The following is a 22,893-nucleotide window of genomic DNA, read 5'->3' on the forward strand; positions in this document are numbered from 1 at the left end:
AAGGCAACGACAGAACAATTTTCTGGTCAAAGCAGAATGCAATTTTTTTTTAAGTAGATGGCTTGGCGTTGGAGTTCTCGGTGAGACGCGGGCCCTGAACCAATTCCCGGCGGCACCAAGCATTGAGTCGGCAGCGTTCATAGTCTCTGGCTCGAAACTCGGGATCTCTACCTTGCGAATCCATGCCCGAAAATTCGCGCTGGAATTCGCTCTGGCCGTTCGCACTCCCCGTCTTTCAGTTAGCTTGACCCTGGAAGCTTTCGAGTAGTCGCAGGCCGGGATAGATTTGTCGGCGACGTTGACCGTTCAGGCGCAGACTGTTGCGCTCCCCAGGCGGAAACTTTCAATCCTCGACTCGGCATCGCCTCTTCTCAGCCGCAGCTTCGGCGGTGTGTTCCGGCTGAGGCCGGCAAGGAGGCTTCGCTATTCGCTTAGCAGTACGGTGCTCTTCCTTTGTAGCCACTACTTCTTCGGGCGTCTGGAGTTTCTTCAGCCTTCCCATAGCAGCATCACCTATGCATGGACGAAAGGAGGCGAGAGGTGTGCCATCGGGTCGGCTGTTCCGAGCTTTTAGTCACCTGTGACTTAACGACTCCGTCCTATGTGCATAGGGTGCGAGGAGGTTATGCAGTTCGATGCTCTCGTAGTTGGTTACTAGGGCACGCGACGTAGCACACTGCTGAGCTGACTTTTCGGGTAACGCCCCATGGCAGAACGAAAGCTTAAGCAGCTGCGCTGTTAAAATGTTCCTCTATTTCAGACACGACAAAGAACCTACAAACATGTATGTGCATACTGAATTTTAAGTGTGACCACCAATCCCTATAGTTTCAAAAGTGTCCGGTGTGTCCTCATGAGTCACGTTGTCGTATGCTCCCAGAGGTCCAGAACTAGCACCTCGGATAGTTGTTTAAGGAGCACCTGACGTTGCAACTGCGTCACGAGATGCATCACAATCTGTCTTGCTCGACCACGCTGGAAGACAGGCATAGTTGAAGGCACTTAATTGCCCCACTCTTCATGGCTTTCCCAATGTCACTGGCAAGTGTAGCTGTTCAGTACAATGTGGAACCCAATGGAGACTTGCCAGGCGTTAAATGTAGAACAAGGTGGCATTACTTCCATTTTGAGGAACTAGCCCTACTTGCCATGTTTTCTTTTAAAAGTTGAGAATACAATCTCGAGAATTCGGGCCCAGACTACGAAGTGTAACATATGTGACTCCATCAAGTTCTAGACATGACGAGTGCTGGTACGCAGTTAGCGAAACCTCCTAATCTCTCATAGAAAGCAGAATATTTACTTGTACATGTCGCGAACAAAGTGTAACAACTGGAAAAAGTGTAGCAGAGAAGAACTATCTGCCTTACAGCCTTGCCCAGAAATCTTCTCCAGCGTCGATTTAGCGACATCACTTAAGAATAGCAAGGGTCCTGAAAGGGTCCCACTGCACTGCTGAGGAGGCGTCCGATGTCTAGTACACAGATCGAGACTTGTGAAAGCCGCTTACGTGGATCCGGGAATTGTCATAATTATTTTCGGTGATGGGCCTTGAATATGTCAAGCCACTGAATCGTCTTCTGAGTGCATTTACCCACCCCGAAATCTAGGATTCATTTGGTACGCCGATACTTGGTTTCGGCTTTTCGTCAGTAGGCTCCTAGTCGCTGTAATTGCTAATCGAACTCTACAATTCAAGGTAATAGCTGAAATTTGCTCGACAATTCTTGAATAGGCCGTCTGATCTTATTATCCATCTTTCAAATAGCATGATTTTTACATGTTTCCCCCACAAGTGTTCTAAATGCAGGTCAGTCGATTCGGCGACGAGGTTTACGTGAGACTTTGTGTACCTTGTAACACCTTTGGTCTTCAGAAAAGTAGTAATGTAGTCACGGTCATCGCCATGCGTCCAGAATGCTTAATGAGGTTGGAGGGGTAGACAGATACTTTGGTATCAGTTATGTGTTTTCAAGAATGGGGGCGCGTTTGATGTTTTGCGGATTTCCAAGGAAAAGAATTTATGGTGTCTCTATTATTGTGCTGCGTTTTCATCATCGCTTCAGATTTCAACGCGCATTTTCCTGAGAATAATCTAACGATCGCCCTTGTCATTGGCTAATGATTCGCTCTTTTACTGCCTGCAGCTGGAAACCATGAGCGAGCAGCATGCAGGAAAAATAAATAATGCTTACATATTATGCCCACTGTTTCCCTGAGAAATTCCCTGAAAACATGCTCATTGGCGACGTTATTGTGCTTAAAATGGGCATGTTTGATGTACTGAACAATACCTCTCATGTTGCGCTAGAAGTAAAGCAAATAGTTCGGACATTGTCCACATCTTGAAATTCAGGTTTCCTTTTGCCAAGGCTAACATGATATCAAAATATTAGGTCGCACGAAATGCCGAAAACAATTTCTGTAGGACCATGGCACGACCTTTGTAGCGCCATCTCGTATAAAAAAACTCCGAGTAAATGTCTTCTTCCTCGAAGAAGGAAAAAAATGTTTTTGCAATTTTTGCAATTAGGAATGCTCGTTAACTATCGGGTAAAGGTATTTAGTGTACCGATCATACATACCATATTTTTTTGGCAGCTGGTTGCCGAACTTCTTCAAAATACTGTTTACTAGCATAGCATTTCGATAGCGGGTACTTTGGCTTCTTTTGGTGGCCTCCTGGCGGACCGTCATTTTTGTACTCGACATCACTTTTTTGGCGATAAATTTGGCAGCGACCTTAGCACACGATGAAATGTATCCTTTGAGAGGCTCCCACCATCATGAAATAGGCGCATAGCGGGCGTCCGAATACTCCCTGAAAGAGAAGCGTGAAGCGAGTGCGGCTGCAGTACGTGGCGCGTAATAGCGGGCGTGCCACCGATTTCATCTCGGCGGCGGCGTCGTCAAGAAATTTGTGAGGACTTCGCGGCAGCGCTGCTTCTTAGCAAGGTATTTCCTTATGGAAGCGCGAGAGTAGTGTCCTGCTAGAAGCGCCTGTCGGAGGTGGGTTTCCACGGTAGCAATACGGAGCATCGCTACATTGATTCACTAGTAATCGCACCACTGTCGGCGTCAGTCGTTTCGTGAAGTCTGCGGGCTTTTGAATAACATAGACCCACTTAGGAAGACTGCCAAAACAACATACACACAAAAATCGGGTCGCTATGTATAGAAAAAAGTAGCACTTGGCTTCATATTTGAATCGTCTTGAGCGCTCGTTTGAAATCGCTGTTGCACCTTTTCACTCTTTAGGAGGTTCACAATATTATGGCTTTTAGTCCCTATAAATTTATTGTCCGTGTATTTGACCATTCTTTTACACATAAACAATCATGGCCAGTGAGCAATACATGCTCACTGACCTAGAAAGGCAAAGCAGAAGGGTGGGTCTAAAAATTAATCTGCAGAAAACTAAGGTAATGTTTAACAGTCTCGGAAGGGAACATCAGTTTACGATAGGTGGCGAGGCACTGGAAGTGGTAAGGGAATACATCTACTTCGGACAGGTAGCGACTGTGGATCTAGATCATGAGACTGAAATAATCAGAAGAATAAGAATGGGCTGGGGTGCGTTTGGCAGGCATTTTCAGATCATGAACAGCAGGTTGCCATTATCCCTCAACAGAAAAGTGTATAACAGCTGTGTCTTACCAATACTCACGCACGGGGCAGAAAGCTGGAGGCTTACGATAAGGGTTCTACTTAAATTGAGAACGACGCAACGAACTATGGAAAGAGGAATGACAGGTGTAATGTTAAGGGATCAGAAAATAGCAGATTGGGTGAGGGAATAAATTTGAGTTAATGACACCTTAGTTAAAATCAAGGCAATACATGTAATGAGGAGGGAAGATAACCGATGGTCATTAAGGGTTACGGACTGGATTCTAAAGGAAGGAAGGCGTAGCAGGGGCCAGCAGAAACTTAGATGGGCGGATGAGATTTAGAAGTTTGCTGGGACAACATGGCCACAATTAGTACATTACCGGGGTAGTTGGAGAAGCATGGGAGAGGCCTTTGCCCTGCAGTTGGCGTAACCAGGCTGATGTTGTTGTTGTTTATGATGATGATGATGATGATGATGATGATGACGATTACACATGATGTGTGCAAGGAAATATCTTCGCTGCCTAATAATAGCACGGGTAAGTTGCTGCGGTTGAATAAGAAAGTTTGTTGGACTTTGAACTTTGTTATCTCTCAAGTACTAATGTGAATGTTTTACAGTGATGCGGCTGTTGTTTGAAACAATGTATTATTTATGTTGTTCCTCTAAGCATGAGCTGACGAAATCGAATCCCGGCCTCCGCGACCGCATTTCGATGGGCCCGGAATGCGAACACACCAGTGTACTTAGATTTAGGCGCACGTTAAAGAATCCCGGGTGGTCGAAATTTCCGGAGTGCCCAACTACGGCGTGCCTCATAATCAGAGAGTGGTTTCGGCACGTAAAACCCCATAATTTTTTTTATATTGTTCCCTGCTTAATTGCTGACGCCTAATCTCCTTGTTACATTTCAGTCATAACATCAAGCGCGTAGAAAAATTGCTTGTTTTATCTCCATTTCAGAAACCTGGCACGAATTTTCGACGCTCTCAGGGACATGCCCTTTCTGCGCCAGATCTTAATATACCTCAGCAACACAGGCAGTGGCCCATGCGAGCCTCGACAAATCTCGCTGAACCTGACGCACCACTCTTGCACTGGAGTTCGGAGACTGAGGTACGAGGTCGACGCCACCTACGCCCACTTCCTGCAGTGCCAGTGCGCCAACGAGCGTGGCGTAAGCACAACGACAGGTGTTGAGACAAGCATAATACCGACACTCAGCGCCCTTCGCGAGCTGACATGTTCGACAGGTGACTTGGTGCCGTACACCGTTAGTGTTACGCACCCTGCAATGCATGGTACTTATGATATTCACGTGCTTTCAATAGTTTGCATGCGTGACGAAGATTAGCGTCAGTAGATTTGAGAATCACAAGAGGGTTTAGACGAGTTGCAAAATATTTTGGAAGGTAACCGGCAATTTCTGACAAACGTAAAGGACGCTGATCTCGTCGTTGTATGACACTAACAGCTGATCTAAGAATGGGCCTGAGAGCAGATACGTCAGCAACGTAATGTTTGTTGCAAGTGGGCATCTTTTATGCACTGACAAACCTACGTTTCTCTTGCGTTAGAGGCATGCGAAAATCTAGGGACACTATCCACATTTTAAAACACATTTTTGTTTGTGACAGGGCTAACAGTGCTATCGAAATCAGTCCAGCCGCTTACTTGAAGCAAAGGCGTGCCTAGCGTAACAGAGAGTAATCATTCGATTGCAGATGAAAACACTCGTGAATATATGCCATGCGCTTATGTGTAATTGTCCCCGCAAGGGTGTCGGCTTGAGCAGGCGTTTGGTGTGTCGCAACACCACGTACCCGAGCACACGAGGATTGGACCTTCCCGCGTGTAGCTGTGCGCGGCTTAGCCATGTCCGGGGAGAGGGGGAGACTGGGGGTTGAGCTCATTCCGGGTGTTCGTATCCTTAAGGCCCTCCGGCGGAGGCAACACACCTCTTTGGCCTCTGCTTCACCTAGACAGCACCCCCGGACAGACCCACACGCGGGAATTCGGTAGTTGCCTTTTCCTGTCTCTCTCTCCCTACAGCCTTCGTCTTTCTCTCCCTTTTCATCTTTCCTGTCTTCTCCTAGCTTCCGCTTACTTCCAATTTTTCCAGGCAGCAAGGCTTAACCTTATGTGAATAGCCAAACTAGGTTATGTCATATTTGGTTATAGTGATAACGTAGAGCTGGCGTTTACAGGACCTGTTTTTACAGTCCCTGTAGCGTCCCCTTGTAGGGCTCCGCGGTGGGTAGCTGGCGCTATTGCCAAAAATGAAATTTGTCTATGGCTAGTTCCTTTCCTGCCCTTCCCGATCGCCTTCAGAAAAGAGGGCGCCCCGAAGATGTTTTCCAGCTGTTTGGACGTCAAATGCCGAACTTGCCACGGTACCATGTCATTCACTCAGAAAAATCAGATAAGCAAGTACGAAATATCTCCCTTTCTGCGAAAGACAGGTCTGCGAAAGACAGGTACAGCAGGCCCTTAACAAGGTCTCCAAGTGGGCATACCAAAATAGATTTAAACTCAACCCCCACAAAAGTTCTTGTGTTCTCTTCACAAGAAAAAGAGGCCTGGTCCCATATCCATGTGTAGAACTAGGTGGACAAAAAGTTTCTGTCAACAAAGAGCATAAATTTCTAGGTATTAACCTTGACTCCAGGCTCAGTTTCATTTCACACATAAAATGTCTTAAAGCCAGCTGTCTAAAAACAATGAACGTACTTAAATTCTTTCCCACACAACATGGGGTAGCGACAGGAAGTCTTTACTGAATCTTTGCAGGAGCATAGTTCGATCACGACTGCACTATGGCGCAGTGGTTAATCACTCTGCCGCCCCGAGTGCGCTAGAGATGTTAGACCCCGTTCACCATCTTGGTGTCCGCCTGGCCACTGGCGCATTTAGAACAAGTCCTGTCGAAAGTCTATACGCAGAAGTGGATCAGTGGTTACTCCAGTTTTAGAGAACATACACCAGCTTTACCTATTTTCTGAAGGTGAGCTCTAATACGGAACATCCTTGTTTCATAAGCGTTAAGGACTTGACGTATAAAACATTTTTTGTAATAGAGCCTCCATGAGGTTGCCTTTTTCACTGCGTGTAAGAGAAATTAGCAAAGTAATGGATGTCCCATTACTCGAACATAGCCTAATGGTTCCGGCTGATCTATTACGGCCCTGGAAGTGGCAGGTGATAGACTATCACATATTTTTTGCAGAGGTCAGAAAGCACGCTCCTGACCTCTAAATCGCTATGCACTCCATGAACTACAATCGAAGTACTCCTGCAGCGAATTCTACACAGACGCATGAAAATCGCATGTTGGCGTATCTTATGCTGCTCTTTGTCCCTCTTTTTCTGAATCTGACGTGTTAAACCCACTGACAAATATCTTCACTGCAGAAGCCTATGCAGTGCTGACTGCAGTAAAACATATAAAGAAACAAACTTGACAGAGTAATCATTTTAACAGGCTCGTTAAGTCTTGTAAAAGCACTCAGTTCTCTACAAAAGTACAGGAATCGTGTCTTGAATAAACTTTACTCACTTTTAGGCAACATATATTTATCCCTTAGACATGTAGTAATATGCTGGGTTCCTGGCCGTAGAGGAATCAAGGGTAATGTGGTTGCCGACGAGATCGCCAAATCAATGGCATCGCATGGTATTCGTTCTCCTGCTGTCCCTTCCACAGGCATGAAGTCTTTCCTAAGAAACAAACTGTGAAGCCGCTGACAACGATTGTGGGACACTAAAACGAATAATAACCTTCACTTAATAAGCTTCACAGCCGGCTGTGAAGCTTCATAAGTTTCACAGCAGAAGTTAGGTTTCCGGCACCCATCTACGAAAACACGAAGAACAGATGTGCCACTCACTAGGCGAAGAATAGTACACACATTTGGCACTCATCTTCACCGGTAACGAGCCTCCAACCTATGATAGACGTGGCGACCGGCTGACCGTCCTTTACGTCTTCCTGGAATGCCGGGAAGCCGAAAGAGAAAGGAGGAAACATTTTCCTTTTACATACTGCCATTGTGTCCTTCTGCACCCGGCTATGTTTCTCGGTGAAGAAACCCTTTTAAAGACCAAAGCAGTACTCGCTTTCTTGAAATATGGCGTGCTAAATGTTCCAAGCCCATTCATTTCGTAGCGCGTCCTGTATCCAGAGGGTGCCGCAACGATAATTTTCTTATTAACACATGCCTCTAATCCCTTGGATTTCAAGAGCCCCAGTGAGGCAGTAGTGCTCTAGACAGTCTTATATCTCTAGACATATTGCATCATTAATTCTCAATGCATTTTAATGTTCATAGTAAACGTCAATAGTCATTCTCATAATTTTAATGCACGTGGATTTCATGTAATTTACGTCAACCCTTTTAGGCCCCTTTACAGCCACATCACATTACCTCCACAGAACCCACAGTCCACTGTGAACTGGCCCTTGAGCCACTAAATATCAAACATTCGTTATGTGTAATCGTGTTTCTGCAGGTGCGTTGACACAGTGACGGCTTGTTTAAAGCGAAACTGCGTCTAAGAATGTCGATGTTTCAATATGCTTTGATAGCTGATCGAAACACTGTCAAATCTAAACACAGAAGCGTCATTGGAGTAGTTCAGGTCTTTCCATGAGCAGAGTACCCAACGCCTGATTTTAGACAATGAAAAAGTAGACGTATTTTAATACTCGTATGGCTGGGATTTCCACCTCACTGATGCCGCAATTTGATCGTATAGTGGAGAGACTACGCTGTAAGGAAGGGTCGCTGGTGTTGCGGCATCAAAAAGAAAATGGGCGACTTACACGCAGGACAATGGGCACTACGAAAAAGCTAACTCGTAATGGTATTAAGCTAAAATAACTCCAGTATGCTAACTTCACGTTGCAATGATGTCCCTCTTGACTGATGCTTAACTAAAGCAGCTACACGGATATTTGAATGAAGTCATTGAGCGCTCCTACGAGTTCACATGTGTGTGTGTGGTGTGTGTGTTGTGTGTGTTGTGTTGTGTGTGTTGTGTTGTGTGTGTGTGTGTGTGTTGTGTGTGTGTGTGTGTGTTGTATGTGTTGTGTTGTTTGTGTGTTGTGTGTGTTGTGTTGTGTTTGTGTGTTGTGTGTGTGTGTTGTGTTGTGTTTGTGTGTTGTGTTTGTGTTTTGTGTGTGTGTTGTGTTTGTGTTGTGTGTGTTGTGTGTGTTGTGTTCATTTTAATTTTTAGGCATCCACAAACTTCGACTTTCATTACATAGAGGCCAATAAAGGCGAGCGTGATTGCATTTGTTCAAATGGTTTCGTTTGCTCCAGGTGCTGTTTTTCATTGCAAGGAAATCTTACGTCGCATTCTATGTCTGAAGTAGTAATTTAGCGCGAATAAAAACACGGAAACAAGAAAGATCGACAAGGACAGGCGCTATTTTTTTCTGCGCCCAGCAAGCTTTCGAAGCTGTGTTCTCGAGTTTGCTGTGAGAGCAGGCGGGGCTGCCGCACGAGGCAGGAGAAGACCTTTCCCGAGTGCTCCAAAGGGGTTGTTTATGCAATTCCTTTGCACCCTTGTGAGCAGCTCTACATTGCACAAACCGAGCGTTGTGTGAATGACCATTTAAGGGAACATGCGCAAAAACTAAATCAAAAGGAGGATAAGGGCGCACATTTGCTGGCTCAGGTTAGCACGTGTGATTGTGACGCTCGATTTTCTGCGACTGCTATTCTGGGCAGGAGCGACGTCGTCTCTTCAAGGCTCCCTCTTCAGGCCTTCTTTATCAAGAAGAATAGGGATAGGTGTGTAAGTGAGCCTTCTATCACATTACTAGATGCCGAATTTACCTTCTTGCGCAACCGCCTTTGATGTGCATGTACCTGTTTCTCTTCTGCTTGGTAGGTGCATGCGTGACAAGACGACATCTATATGCACTATCCTTCCTTCCATTAAACAGCGTCTGTCCTTGTCCGTCTTTCGTGTTTCCGTGTTTTTGTTCGCGCTAAGTTATTACTTCAAATGTGGACGACCAACTAGGCCAATGGTCAACTCTTCTAAAATAGCATTCGATGTCATTTTTGCGTGTATAGTCTTCATTTTGGAATTTTTTACTAGATCTATCTGCTTTTAATACATTGACGATTGTGGACAATTATTTTTCTCCCATTGAATTTGCCTTGCTATCTTTATCGGTGCGCTTCATTTCTCCTTGATTTCTCTTCATGCCGTAAAAGAATAAAAGGTGCGTGTCCTGCAGCTTTTTAAAGCTAATAGAATGTTTTATTTCCTTAAGTCCATCGTGCTTCACAGAAAGTGACTGTGGGCTGAAGAAACTTACCACTGTATTACAGCTTTTGCTCTGAATTCTATCGGAAGGTTGAAAAATAACTCTGAAATAAGTAAACCTGATTGATGAGCCACAGTAATGGGTGTTCGTACATGCAGGTCAAGAGCGAACTAGTTAAGGAATTTACGTTATGCGCAGAAAGAATTGGTTCTCATAGATGGCGCATCCGTCTCAATGTTTTTCACAGGGAATAGAGCTTCACTGTGTGAATTATATGATGTTTGTGTGTTTGAAAAGGGTGTGCGATGTATTATATATGTTTGCAGCTCAGTTTTTCCCGCCATTTCTGACATAAACCATATCAGTGTAACCAGGGAAATAAGGTGCTCATATTGAGTGATTTTATGAAAATGTTATTCGGTTAGTATATCGTGTCTTGTACAATAAAAACGTCCCTGTCAAGAATGAAGCTGACGATTTTGTTTGTACAGTATTTAAAATATCAAAATGTCGAGACATTACTCAAGGATGTCATTTGTCAAGGTACACTAAACATGTGGCTTCAAATGAAAGGCTGCGTCAAGTTATCAGTGTTAATGCGCACTAAATACGCACAACTCCTTTTTTTACTGCGGACAATATTTCTCTTCCTTTCTAATCCAACCAACAACCTTTCTAATCTAGAAAGCAAAACGTTCTAAATAATTCGAATATTTGCTGCGCTTTCGCTGGGCGCTCAACACTGATAAGGTAGGTCTAAGTGCGTCTACCCACCGTGGTTGCTCAGTGGCGGCTGTTTTGAGAACTAAGCATAGCCTCGCGTGTTAAAATCCCGGCCATGGTGGCCCTATTTTGATGGGGGGTAAAATGCGAAAATACCCGTATACTTAGATTTAGGTGTACGTTAAAGAACACCAGGTGATGAAAAGGTCCCCAGTCCTCCACTACGGCGTGCTTCATAATGAGATCGTAGTTTTCGCAAGTAAAACCCAAGCTCTTTGAAAAAAACAAGTACACTTGTCGAAATGTCGGCTCCTGCTTTTACCTTGTTCTCGTTTTGCTTATCTACTATTGAAACCGGGATTTTTGTTCAGTCCCAAGATGTGATTGCAGATGGCATATAAATCTGAAGTGCTCATATTGACTAGGTGTGGAGTGTAAAAGTGTGATGTAAACAAGACGTTTCGTGCTGATGCTGTAAATGTGATCTGCGACAGCGTGCGAAAATCTGTACTTTATGTATTCACAAGTAAAAGTGTTGCCTCACGAAACTCTTTCAGCAATATTTATTGATTGAGACCTTCGCGCTCACGGCTGAAAGTTTTATTTTAGAAGCATGAAAAGTTTTCAAAGTCATAAAAAAGGACGTCACTCATAAAACCTTGGCTCACTCGTTGTCCTCGGAGGCCTCTCGAGCACCCCGCCCACCCGGAAGCCGCTCTTTACCGTCATAGAGTTGACCAGCGCACTGTCCTGAGCACCTTGCACAATTTCTCTCCTCTGAGCCCTTCCTCACCCCCCGTCTTCTACCAGCTTCACGAAAGCTGATCATATGACACTCATTTATTCATAACTAAGCGTTTCAAGTTACCCTGTCTTAGACAATTATATCCACAGAAAATGCTTGTTTGGTGCATATTCATTTAAAAATAAACTGGTACAAAATGTATTTTGTACCCTTATCCATTATCACTTGGCATTGCTTACAACATTTTCTTTCGAGGCTAGTATCTATCACACGTTTCCTTAGATACTTACTGGTTAAGAGAGTATAGTGCAAATGCTATCAAAATGCCACTGAGAAATTGTTTCCGGATGACTGCCTGCTCTAGAGCAAGCGAATATACCGTATTCGTCATACAGTGGTCATGGGCGCGAAGCTGGTATCGATAATGCTAATTATACGGCTCCGCACATGGTCTTTCGCTAAAACAAGTTGGCCCCGACCCTGGCCTCAAGTTCAAACGATCTTCCCTCTAATGGCCGGCCAGGATTGTATAAGGTTGCACTTTGTCGAAACGCGAGCTCTTTACCAGGGCTGGTACCAGATTCTGGTAGAACCTGGTCATGTATGGTACAATGCTCGTATGCATTCTGGCATGCTTTGAAAATTTCTTTTTCCTGTTCACGCCGTATAAAACTCGCTTTCATTTCTTTGATGAAAGCAGAACAAGAGGGCGCAGGTCTAGCCGTTCTCCGTCTTTGTCGATTCATTACGCATTGTAAGTTTGCTCTTCTCGCAGTGTTGACAACGTTCGGTGCTGCTCAATGAGGTTCCGGTATGAATGAAAAGACAGCTGTTCGCCCTGTCACTAAAACGAGTCTTTGACTATAAAACCGGTCATTTGTAATCCGAGCACATAAATTTGGTAACCGTCTTACCTTTATGATACACACCTGATCAGGTTACATTATTAACAAGTAAACATCATTGATATGTAATATCAATGATTTAGAACAGCAAGTTGCCACTATATGAATAAAGGAGATGGCGATCGTCATAAATAGAAACATAGCAACGTGCCCACGTTCGAGCTTGGAATTGTGGCAGTTGAGTGCAAGTGGTTTAGCAAGTAGACTATAAAGGAGCTCTTCGGCTCGGTAGCTCTTAAGGCACACTTAACCTCAGCAGCAATTATCGGGCAAGGTACTCACGAAAATTATGGACGCGTGAAAGAACACTTATGTTTAAAAAGCAGCACTGCAAAGTTGAACACATTGACGAGAATAGCACGTAAGAAGCTTCGTGCGTGCTGTTTTCATCTGTGTGTTAAACTTTGCAGCGCTGCTTTTTAAAGACAAGTATGATACTCCAACAACCCTTTATTAGTTGCAACAAGCGTTAGTTATTGAAACAACAGACTACAAGCCTAATAAATGAACGAGTGCTAAAATTGACTCCACGAGGGAAATGTCGTAGTTTTGTGCAATCTAATTTTCTCTCTAGTAACACTGCCCCTGTTATATTATGTTTTGCCATAGCATTAAACATAAAACTTTACGCCCACAAATACTTTGAGCTAGTGTGTAAACTACGTCACGGCATCACTGCAATATTACCGTGTACACTGCCGTCGTCGAGGATTTCAAGGTCACATTCCACCAAATATGTTGCTGCTGGTGCATTCGCTGTTGTGGGTATGCGCAATGGTTCTGTGCCATTGTAGCTATGTGCCATGAACATATCGTGTACGGCTCGTTTTTCACGTAAACACAGCTGTAAATTGTGCAAAATAATTTTTGAACTGATGTGAAATGCATACATGGGCACCACTGTTCTTGGAGTCGGGGAGGAGCGCAAAATTTTGCACTATTTGTCCAGCACTGTTGTTGCGTGATAGCTGACACGTGTCCTACCTCTGCAGGAGTGGGTGCCGATGTAGTAAACGTATGCGATATGAATTTGTACAAACTTGCGAGTGTGTATCGGTGTTCTCTGTCAAAATTTTTTCACTTTTGTTTTACATGTATTTACGACAACAGTTGCGGGGAAGTTTAGTTTCTTATGCGTTCGACTCCTCAATGAACATCGCTTGACTCATTTTACATCTCTTTACTTTAAATCTCTAAAGCACGTTCCTGCGGCCTGTTTAAAAGTAATCTCATTTTTTCTGTTCGCTAATGCGGCGTCAGGATAAAGGACCACTGAAGCAAACTTTTATTTCGACTTTTACGCTCTGAGTGTTTGTGTCTCATAATCGGCAAAAGAAAGTTATATAGATTCTACGTGAGGAATGATTCAGGATATAATCGTTAATTATGACCAGTCAGAGCGTTACATTAAAAGGCGAATCCGAAACTTTAAGCAATGAGCGGTGGCTGCAACTGACTGTGCACGTGATTCTATGTGCTCAAAAACCGCTGACGTTGAGGAGCGCCCTCGTTAACTTTCCACTTGCAGAATTGGCTGTTAGTGGCGAGCGCTACTCTATGTTATCTGCGTCAGAACGTTGTCGTCTTCGTTACGTGAGCTGATGACACTGTGCAATTCGGAATTGCTACCATAGTGGCTATAGCGAACCATTTTTTATTGTTTGGCCACTGCGGAACAGAGAATGCAATATTGACAGTACTGCAAGCAGGGACAAAGTTAAACCGTGTGCATGAGGCATAGCAAAGAAAAGCGCGTAAATTTGGTTAGCATTTTCTAGTATTCACTCAATCCTACTGTCTTGGCCAGCGAAGCTGAGTCACTCATGTACGACGTCCCCATGTGGAAAATCAATAGAAATTACGGGGCTGCTGCGATTCCATCTTTCCCATTACATTGCAAAAAGTATACAGAGTTTTCGAAGGCTTGTGGGCAACACTATGCCCTCACCACGGGTCCTGTTTGAAAAATTTGGCTGAGTCCCCATTTTAGAACTTGTCAGTGAATCAGGTGGGGGTATTCATGCGAGAGGAGAGAAGCGAACTGCAAGATAGGGAAGAAGTGGTAGAAATGGTTCGTGTCTCTGAGTTCGTGCGTCGATGTAGAGGTATGTCGACAGAGTAAATGCTTCGAACGTCTACGTGGTGCCCAGCGTAATCAGCCAGGCTTTCCTGACTGTCGGCAAGACGAGGAAAGACATGGCTGTAGCCACAGACTCGGCGAAGTATACGCGAAAAATGGTACAAAAGTCTGTCAAGATCAAGTTATCCAAGTCTTGCATGTGAGAGGTTTGGCACACCTGATTCATGTGAGTTTTGACCAGTCCATTTCTTTGCCATGCATGTCAACAGCTCAATCCGTAGTGATCAAGTTTGGAGCGTAATTTAGGCACGCTAACGAGCTTTACCAAAAGCGCACCGAAATTTGTGCTTCTAATGATAATTCTAATGAATGATGATAGCAGCAAAGAAGCTATTCCAGCGATAGTTTCTGAGAAAGAAGTTGTTTATGCAAAGGCAATGCTGATGAGAGGCGCACTCAGCCTCCTTTTACACGCCCAGAAAACACTTGAAAGCGGAAAATTTCTGATGCGCAGCTTTGATCTCCTGGTAAACGTCAAGCTGCATCAGATTGTCAGCGAGCTTTCCACGCGGATCGGTAAAAGTGATTAGGCCAGAGCTGTATTGTCTGCTACCCAAGGGCAGTGCCATATTAGTAAAAACTTCTTGTGAAAGTTCTGCACGAAACTCACCACATGATGACACTACACTTTTGGACGTAACGTCTCAGACATACACAAAAACGAGCTAACTTTGTGAAAGTTGGGAGCCGTCCCGGATCCATTTCAGAAGCGTCTCTTGGGGAAGTCATATGATCACTACCGACCTCTGTTCATGCCAGTAACCGACGGTATAGATGCCATTCCCGACGAGTTAAGCCAGAGCTCGCTCGAAGCAAGCCCCAAAGCAGTTGTCGAAATCACCTGTCGAGTATTGGCATGCCTATCGCTTGGTACCCTAAGCTGGCAAATGCAGAACTGATATTGTTGTGTCTAGCTAATGGAAGCTGTGACATCGAGAGAATTTTCTTCGAGCTGAGATACGTTCAAGAACCAGACATGTCTCAAATGGAGACTGAAATGTTGCGCATGCAGATGATAATATTGGTAAACAAGAGTGTGTAAAAATCGATGACCAGCTTTTCATGAATAAAATGTCTGATTTCTTTAGAAATTATCAATGCTTTGACTGTCATCATTGCTGATTCATTTCCAAACAAACACCAAATTTCGGAGACTATTTGCTAGAAAAGAAACGTCTCTTTGAACGTGTTAGAATTAGCAAGCCCGCGATATTTCCTGATACACAAACTGTGTGTAGTAAATAGTACATCTGAATATTTTAATCGCAGAGACCCGTTATATGGAACGGTTTCAGGAAAAAAACAATTTCTCTCTCTTTATGTGTTCGAAAGAACAGCACCCGATTTTTAACCGCGCGATTTACTGATATATATATATATATATATATATATATATATATATATATATATATATATATATATATATATATATATATATATATATATATAATCCGAAAACGAACCGCCCAAATAATGATTGATCGCTTGTACGTTTGACCGATACTGGAATTTGGGGGCGCACTATTTTCTGCTAAGCCCGCACTCCAAAATTGTCTTGGTTTACCAAAATTTGCAGCGAACACTGTTTTACATTAGGAAGCGCGACTGCTTACTCTTCCCTGCCAATTTCGCATTCGTACTGTAAACACGTATTTAAACACTAATGATTCTCATTTGAGACGACCACAATTACCTTTAATTCGTGAAATGAGCGCATTTTTCTATAGGCATTCGTCCCGCTTACATATACCCCAGGTTTTGTCTCTACGAGCTCAGCTACATCCACTAAACGTTCATAAAGTGGAGATAATTTGGTAGCCATACCCTTGCCATACGCTTGTTGTATGAATACAACAATCAAACCTCGGCCCTCAGTCCCCAGCAGTTGCGAAACAACTGACCACGTGGCGGTCAGACCTGTGACGCAGCAGAGAGTGCTAAGAATCCTTGAGTTCAAACAGGCCGCCATTGGTATCTGAACCTGGCAACGTTAAACGCTAGAACGTTGTCCAGTGAGGCGGGTCTAGCAGTCCTATTGGAGGAATTCTAGGGCAGTAAATGGAATATAATAAGGCTCATTGAAGTTAGGGCAAAAGAAGCAAACACAGTGCTAAAAAGTGGGCACGTCCTGTGCTACCGGGGCTTAGCATAGAGATGAGAACTAGCAGTCGGATTCCTGATTAATATGTAGGATAACATACAGGAATTCTATAGCATTAAAGAGATGGTGGCAGGTCTTGCAGTCAGGACCAGGAAGTCGAAAATTTCAATGAAGACGTGGAATCGGCGATGGGTAAAGTCAAAAGAAAATACACTATGCTGATGGGCGATTTCAATTCCAGCGTAGGCAAGACGCAGGCTGAAGACAAGTCAGTGGGGGAATATGGGATAGGCCCTTGCAATGGTACAGGAGAGTTATTATTAGAGTTGGCAGAACAGAATAATGTGCGGATAATAAATAGCTTCTTCCACAAGCGGGATAGACGAAAGTGGACGCGGAGGAGCCCGAATCGCGAGACTAAAATGAAATACACGTTATACTCTGAGCTAACTCTGGTATCATACAAGATGGGGACGTGATCGGCAACGTGCGCGGATGTGATCATAGGATGGTAAAAACTTGAATTGGCCTAGACCTGAGGAGGGAATGGAAGAAAGTGGTACAAAAGAAGCCGATCAATGAGTTAGCGGTAAGAGGGAAATAGAGGAAGTCCGCATCAAGCTACACAACAGGTATTCGGCTTTAACTCAGGAAGAGGACGTTAGTGTTGAAGCAATGAACGTCAATCTTATGGGAATCATTAAGTAGTGCGCAATAGAAGTCGGTGGTAACTCCGTTAGAAAGAATACTGGTAAGCTATCGCAGGAGGCGAAAGATCTGGTTAAGAAACACCAATGTATTAAAAGCCTCTAACCCTACAGTAAATATAGAGCTGGCAGAACCTTCCAAATTAATTAACAAGCGTAAGACAGCTGACATAAGGAAGTATAATATGGATAGAATTGAACATGCTCTCCGGAACAGTGGCAGCCTAAAAGCAGTCAAGAAGAAACTAGTAATAGGCAACAATCAGAAGTATGCGTTAAGAGACAGAGCGGGCACTATCGTCACTAATATGGATGAGATAGTTCAAGTGGCTGAGGAGCTCTATCGAAATTTATACAGTACCAGTGGCACCCACGACTACAATGGCAAAGAGAATATTCTAGAGGAACTTGAAATCACAAAAGTAACGCCGAAAGAAGTAAACAAAGCCTTGGGAGCTATGCAAAGGGGGAAGGTAGCTGGGTAGGATCAGGTAACAGCAGATTTGTTGAAGGATGGTGGGCAGATTGTTATAGAAAAACAGGCCACCTTGCATACGCAATGCCTCATGACCTCGAGCGTACTGGGATCTTGGAAGAACGTTAACATAATCCCAACCTATAAGAAAGGGGACGCCAAAGACTTCAAAAATTATAGACGGATCAGTTACCTGTCCGTTGGTACAAAATATTTACTAAAGTTATCGCAAATATAATCAGGAACACGTTAGACATTTGTCAACTAAAGGACCAGGCAGGATTTCGTAAAGGCTACTCAACAGTGGACAATATTCACACTATCAATCAGGTGATAGAGTATTGTGCGGAATATAGCCAACCCTTAAATATAGCTTTCATTGATTGCGAGAAGGCGTTTGATTCATTAGAAACCTCAAGAGTCATGGATGCATTACGAAATCAGGGTGTAGACGAGCCGTATGTAAAGATACTGAAACATATCTATAACGGATCCACAGCTACCTTAGTCCTCCATAAAGAAAGCAACAAAATCCTAATATTGAAATGCGTCAGGCAGAGACATACGATTTCTCCAATGCTATTCACAGTGCACAGTGCGTTTACAGGAGGTATTCAGAAACCTGGATTGGTAACAATTGGGGATAAGAGTTAAAGGAAAATACCTAAGCAACTTGTGATTCGCTGGTGATATTGCCTTGCTTAGTAACTGAGGGGACCAATTGCAATGCCTGCTCACTGACCTGGAGAGGCAAAGCTGAAGGGTGGGTTTTAAAATTAATACGCAGAAAACTAAAGTAATGTTTAACAGTTTTGGAAGCGAACAGCAGTTTACAAAAGGTAGCGAGGCACTGGAAGTGGTCAAGGAATACATGTACATACTTAGGGCAGGTATTGACCACGGATCTGGTCATGAGAGTAATAATATAATCAGACGAATAAGAGTGGGCTGGGGTGCGATTGGCAGGCATTGTCAGATCATGAACCGCAGGTTGCCATTATCCCTCAAGAGGAAAATGTATAACAGCTGTGTCTTAGCAGTACTCACGTACGGGGAAGAAACCTGAAGGCTTACGGAGAGGGTTCTGCTTAAATTGAGAACGACGCAACGAGCTATAGAAAGAAGAACGATGAGTGTAACGTTAAGGGATAAGGGCAGACTGGGTGAGGGAATAAACGCTAGATAATGAGATGTTAGTAGAAATCAAGAAAACCAAATTAGCATGGGCAGGACATGTAATTAGGAGGGAAGATAACCGATGGTTATTAAGCGTTACAGACTGGATTTCAAATAAAAGGAAGTGTAGCAGGGGGCGGCAGAAAGTAAGCTGGGCGGATGAGATTAAGTTTTCAGGGACAATATGGCCACCATTAGCAATGATTGGGGCAGTTGTAGAAGTATAAGAAAGGCCTTTGCCATGCAGTGGACGTAACGACGCTGATGATGACGATGACCCTTGCCTAATATAAAGATTAAACTTTATGATCATATTTCCAACAATTGCTAAACTCCTCCCCCTACATGAATATGCGTCAAGCTAAAAGGCCATATAACACAATTGGCAATAGATTATGTGATCGCGACTGCTGCATCAATGAATCATGCCAAAGAGGGTGTGGGCATTTTCTCCGAGAATCTCTCCTAGTCATATGCATTGCGCCTTCCAGATTTCAGGTCCATATTTTTTGCCGAACTATCAGCCGTTATCTTAGCTCATCCAAAATATCCTTCAAACTATCCTACAGCAGTTATAGTGGCTGATTCACTGTCAGTATGCACATCACTCACTTCATTTTCAAACACTATTGCAACCAATGCATTATTATGACTAATCCCCTCAAACATAAGCCTCATGAAGTTCCTATGGCTTCCAGGCCATCGTGGTATATTCTTAAATGAAATGGGAGACACACTTGCACGGATGTCCCTTGATAGACCTGTTATGTCAGTTATGACTAGTTCGGCTTATGTCGATGCGACTAGGTTTAGAAAGTTTTCTTTTTTCCACGATTGCACAAAACTGAAAGTCGAAACGCTGGAATTTCTTGATTGTCCTTTTCATGGAGGAATAATGGGTGTCCCGCACGTAAATGAGAAAACTCTATATGGATATTACAATGCCGCATTCCACCAGCAAATTTTTACCCATACAAGTCTGGTCTGGCACTGTCCCCTCGGTGTCCTACCTGCCACGACCCAGAAAACATGTATCGCTTTACAATAGTATGCCGTCGATTTAGAAATCACAGGAAGAAAGTAGAATTTTCATTTCGAAACCTGGGGGTCTTCTTATTTGGACTTTATCCACTGGAACACTTTCGCTAATTAAATGTTTCTCCAAATAAATCTGCAAATCAATAATTTCATACATGAATAAGTCATTGGTTGTGTCTTCGAAATTATACTAATACCACCCAAAAAAGCACACAAAAGTTGCTCTTTATTTAAAATTAGAAATGTTTGTTTTATTTCTGTATCTACCACGTAAATCTACTCCCTAATTAACATGAACGGTATATGTAACCCTAATTTACTTTTCCCTTTAGGTTTTCCTCTCTCCCCTTCTCTTTCACCTTCAACCGCCGGTTCGGCCTATCCCCCGTAGAGGGTAAGCGCCAAAAGTGTGGACCAAGCAAGCAAGCAAGCACAGTGACTTACCTATAAAGATTTTCTTAGCAGACGCTTCTTCGGGATGACTATAAGTACCACATGGCGCGATGGCGCATGAAAACCAAAGGTACCGTTGCAAGGTAAATGGTATTCAGGGGTGATAATCTCCAGCACTCATTTCCGGTGGTGCGCCATCTTCAAAATAGTTGGTGCGTCTCTACAACGGACGTGTCAAAGTAGACGAACAAAAACCTTTCTGACGCTATTAGCACCAGAAGCGGGAAGAACCGCGTGCTGCATTTGTCACGGAGGAGAATGTGACGCGGTGGCCATGGTGTAAATGCGGCGGCAATAAATGCAAGAATGCAATGCTACCAGAGCAAAATGGGCGAATCTGTATAACGGCCGTAGTCCGGCCTGTGTGGCCGTGAGTGGTTTTAGCCGTGAGTTTCATCATCATCGTCATCATCATCTGCCTGGTTATTCCCACTGCAGGGCAAAGGCCTCTCCCATAGTTCTCCAACTACCCCGGTCATGTACTAATTGTGGCCATGTTGTCACTGCAAACTTCTTAATCTCATCCGCCCACTTAACTTTCTGACGCCCTCTGCTACGCTTCCCTTCCCTTGAAATCCATTCGGTAACTCTTAATGACCATCGATTATCTTCCCTCCTCATTACGTGTCCTGCCCATGCCCATTTCTTTTTCTTGATATCAAGTAAGATATCATTAACTCGCGTTTGTTCCCTCACCTAATCTGCTCTTTTCTTATCCCTTAACATTACACCTATCATTCTTTATTCGATAGCTCGTTGCGGCGTCCTCAATTTAAGTAGAACCGCTTTCGTAAGCCATGAGTTTACTGTACACTTGGAACATGGCCCCTCTAGCTGGGCGTGCCAAGCCTCAGGTACTTATAATGCTTTACTGCAGAAGACGGTAGTTATCAGATCGGTTTTTTCCGTCGACCAGTCTGGCGCTACCAGCGAGTCAGGAGGTTGCCGGTGAAGTCGGATACGTGATGCCGGAGGCACGAAGATCGCTAAAGCTTTACCTTAAGCATCAAACGTAATCCGCAGCAGCGTCACGGTCAGTGTGTTGCCTCATCTGTACCGGGCAAGTGCGGGCCGAGCGAGCGCTCCATTATATGCCGAAGGGCCAAACACAGCATGCTTGCTTCAATGAACTCGAACAGCCTGCTGCTGGTCGGCCAAGCTAGCACGCGATGCACCTTGCTCCAGCTGCTGTGGTTTGTATTAGGACATGTTCTATTCCTGCGCCATACACAAAAGAATGTAGAGCATCCAATTTTCACCAATGTAGTATAACTGCGCCACGCGTTGATCGCGTCTGCGTTAAGCCTTACTATACCGAACCTTTAGCTTGGCCAGGTTCCAATGCGCTCTTCTTCGAGCGGAGGTAGAACGCACCGAGGCCCTGATAATGAACGTAGGCAACCAGATAGAGGAAAGAGGCACCGGTCCTGTCGTTTGTGTTCTTCTTCTGTCCCGGTCTATGGCACCTTGCTCTTCACTCATTCAAGCATGAACCAACTAGGCCAAGCAAGAGTTTTACTGGAGAAAAGAGGTTGGACTCGGAGAATACTTCAAAAGAAAAGAAATTCGCGGGCACGCAACTAGGCTATCACCGCTCACGAAGCAGCTATCAAAGTATAATAACTCTGTGGCAAGACGACGTGCGGGACCTGTTCGCTGATAGACCGGAACTGCATACAAGGAAGGAAACCAGACAGCACGGATGCTGTTTTTCTGCAGTCTTTACTGTGCTTAACTTCCGCCGGGCGATAATGGCGGCGTTTATTCACAGTTTCGGTATGAAAAACTTTAGTTTTGAGAGTTCTTTGTGACATATTGACCTGTATTTTAAGCGTAAACTTTTTCACACAGGCTACTGGATGTCTTGGTTATCTGAAATTGGGCTTTTTACTTGGTTGATAATTTCGTTGAAGTTGGCTTTAAAGAGTTGATCCGGTTCCGAGACCATGGCGTTGAGATATGATCTCGAAGAGAGAAAACACCGTTTTCTCTCTCGCTGTTTTAGAACCAGCATTCCGTTATTCCCCTTTCCCTTGCCCAAAACCTTTCAGCACTGCTTCCTATAAATGCAGCTGGTATAAAAACGCTTGCGTGCAGTCAATCTGGTAACCAAGAACAACAAAAAAAGTTGTAAAAAAATTGCGCAGCCACAGGCTGGTTACTGACTGCTGTGACTGTGTGGTGTATAAGATTCCCCAGTCATGCAAGCGTTTCTATATTGGCCAAACGGGGCGGTGCATGAATGACCGCATGCGCGAGCACTCGAACAAACTTCAAAAACGACCTAAAGATCGTCAGTTCTCACTGCATTGCATTGAATGTGGCTGCAGGCCGTCTTTAAAAGATGTGACCTAGCTGTCAAAATACCGCGATGACCGCGCACGCCTTATTTCCGAAGCTTTCCGCATTCATGTTAGTGGCGAAGCATGTGTAAGCCTTCCCTATATTTCTCTCCTTCCGAAGGAGATTGCTTTCCTATCGCATTAATTGCAATCCCCCCTGCGCATGCTCAATTCTGTTGATTCTGTGGGTTGAGA

At 44.1% G+C, this 22,893-nt stretch overlaps 2 protein-coding genes across 5 annotated transcripts in view; both read left to right on the forward strand.

Annotated features, from left to right (window-relative positions):
* Window positions 1-5,415, forward strand: part of LOC135904190 (uncharacterized) — a 37,560-nt gene extending 32,145 nt beyond the window's left edge. For both annotated transcript variants that reach the window (XM_065434823.2, XM_065434824.2), the window contains exon 7: window positions 4,577-5,415. In XM_065434823.2, coding sequence (XP_065290895.1) covers window positions 4,577-4,967 — 391 coding nt within the window. In that variant the 3' untranslated portion in view covers window positions 4,968-5,415. The remainder of the gene's footprint in view (window positions 1-4,576) is intronic.
* The window catches only part of LOC135904191 (uncharacterized), a 38,249-nt gene continuing 19,970 nt past the window's right edge, over window positions 4,615-22,893 (forward strand). Inside the window, exon 1 of one of the 3 annotated variants that reach the window (XM_070527902.1) lies at window positions 4,615-4,729. Coding sequence is in view for 1 of the 3 variants with exons in the window: in XM_070527900.1 (XP_070384001.1) it covers window positions 22,108-22,132 (25 nt within the window). In the remaining 2 variants the exon portion in view is untranslated. Of the gene's footprint in view, window positions 4,730-22,092; window positions 22,133-22,893 lie in introns of those variants that run through there. The other 2 variants (XM_065434827.2, XM_070527900.1) reach the window with 2 other exon arrangements.

This window comes from Dermacentor albipictus, chromosome 10 (assembly GCF_038994185.2).
Source record: "Dermacentor albipictus isolate Rhodes 1998 colony chromosome 10, USDA_Dalb.pri_finalv2, whole genome shotgun sequence".
Classification (NCBI taxonomy): Eukaryota; Metazoa; Arthropoda; class Arachnida; order Ixodida; family Ixodidae; genus Dermacentor; species Dermacentor albipictus.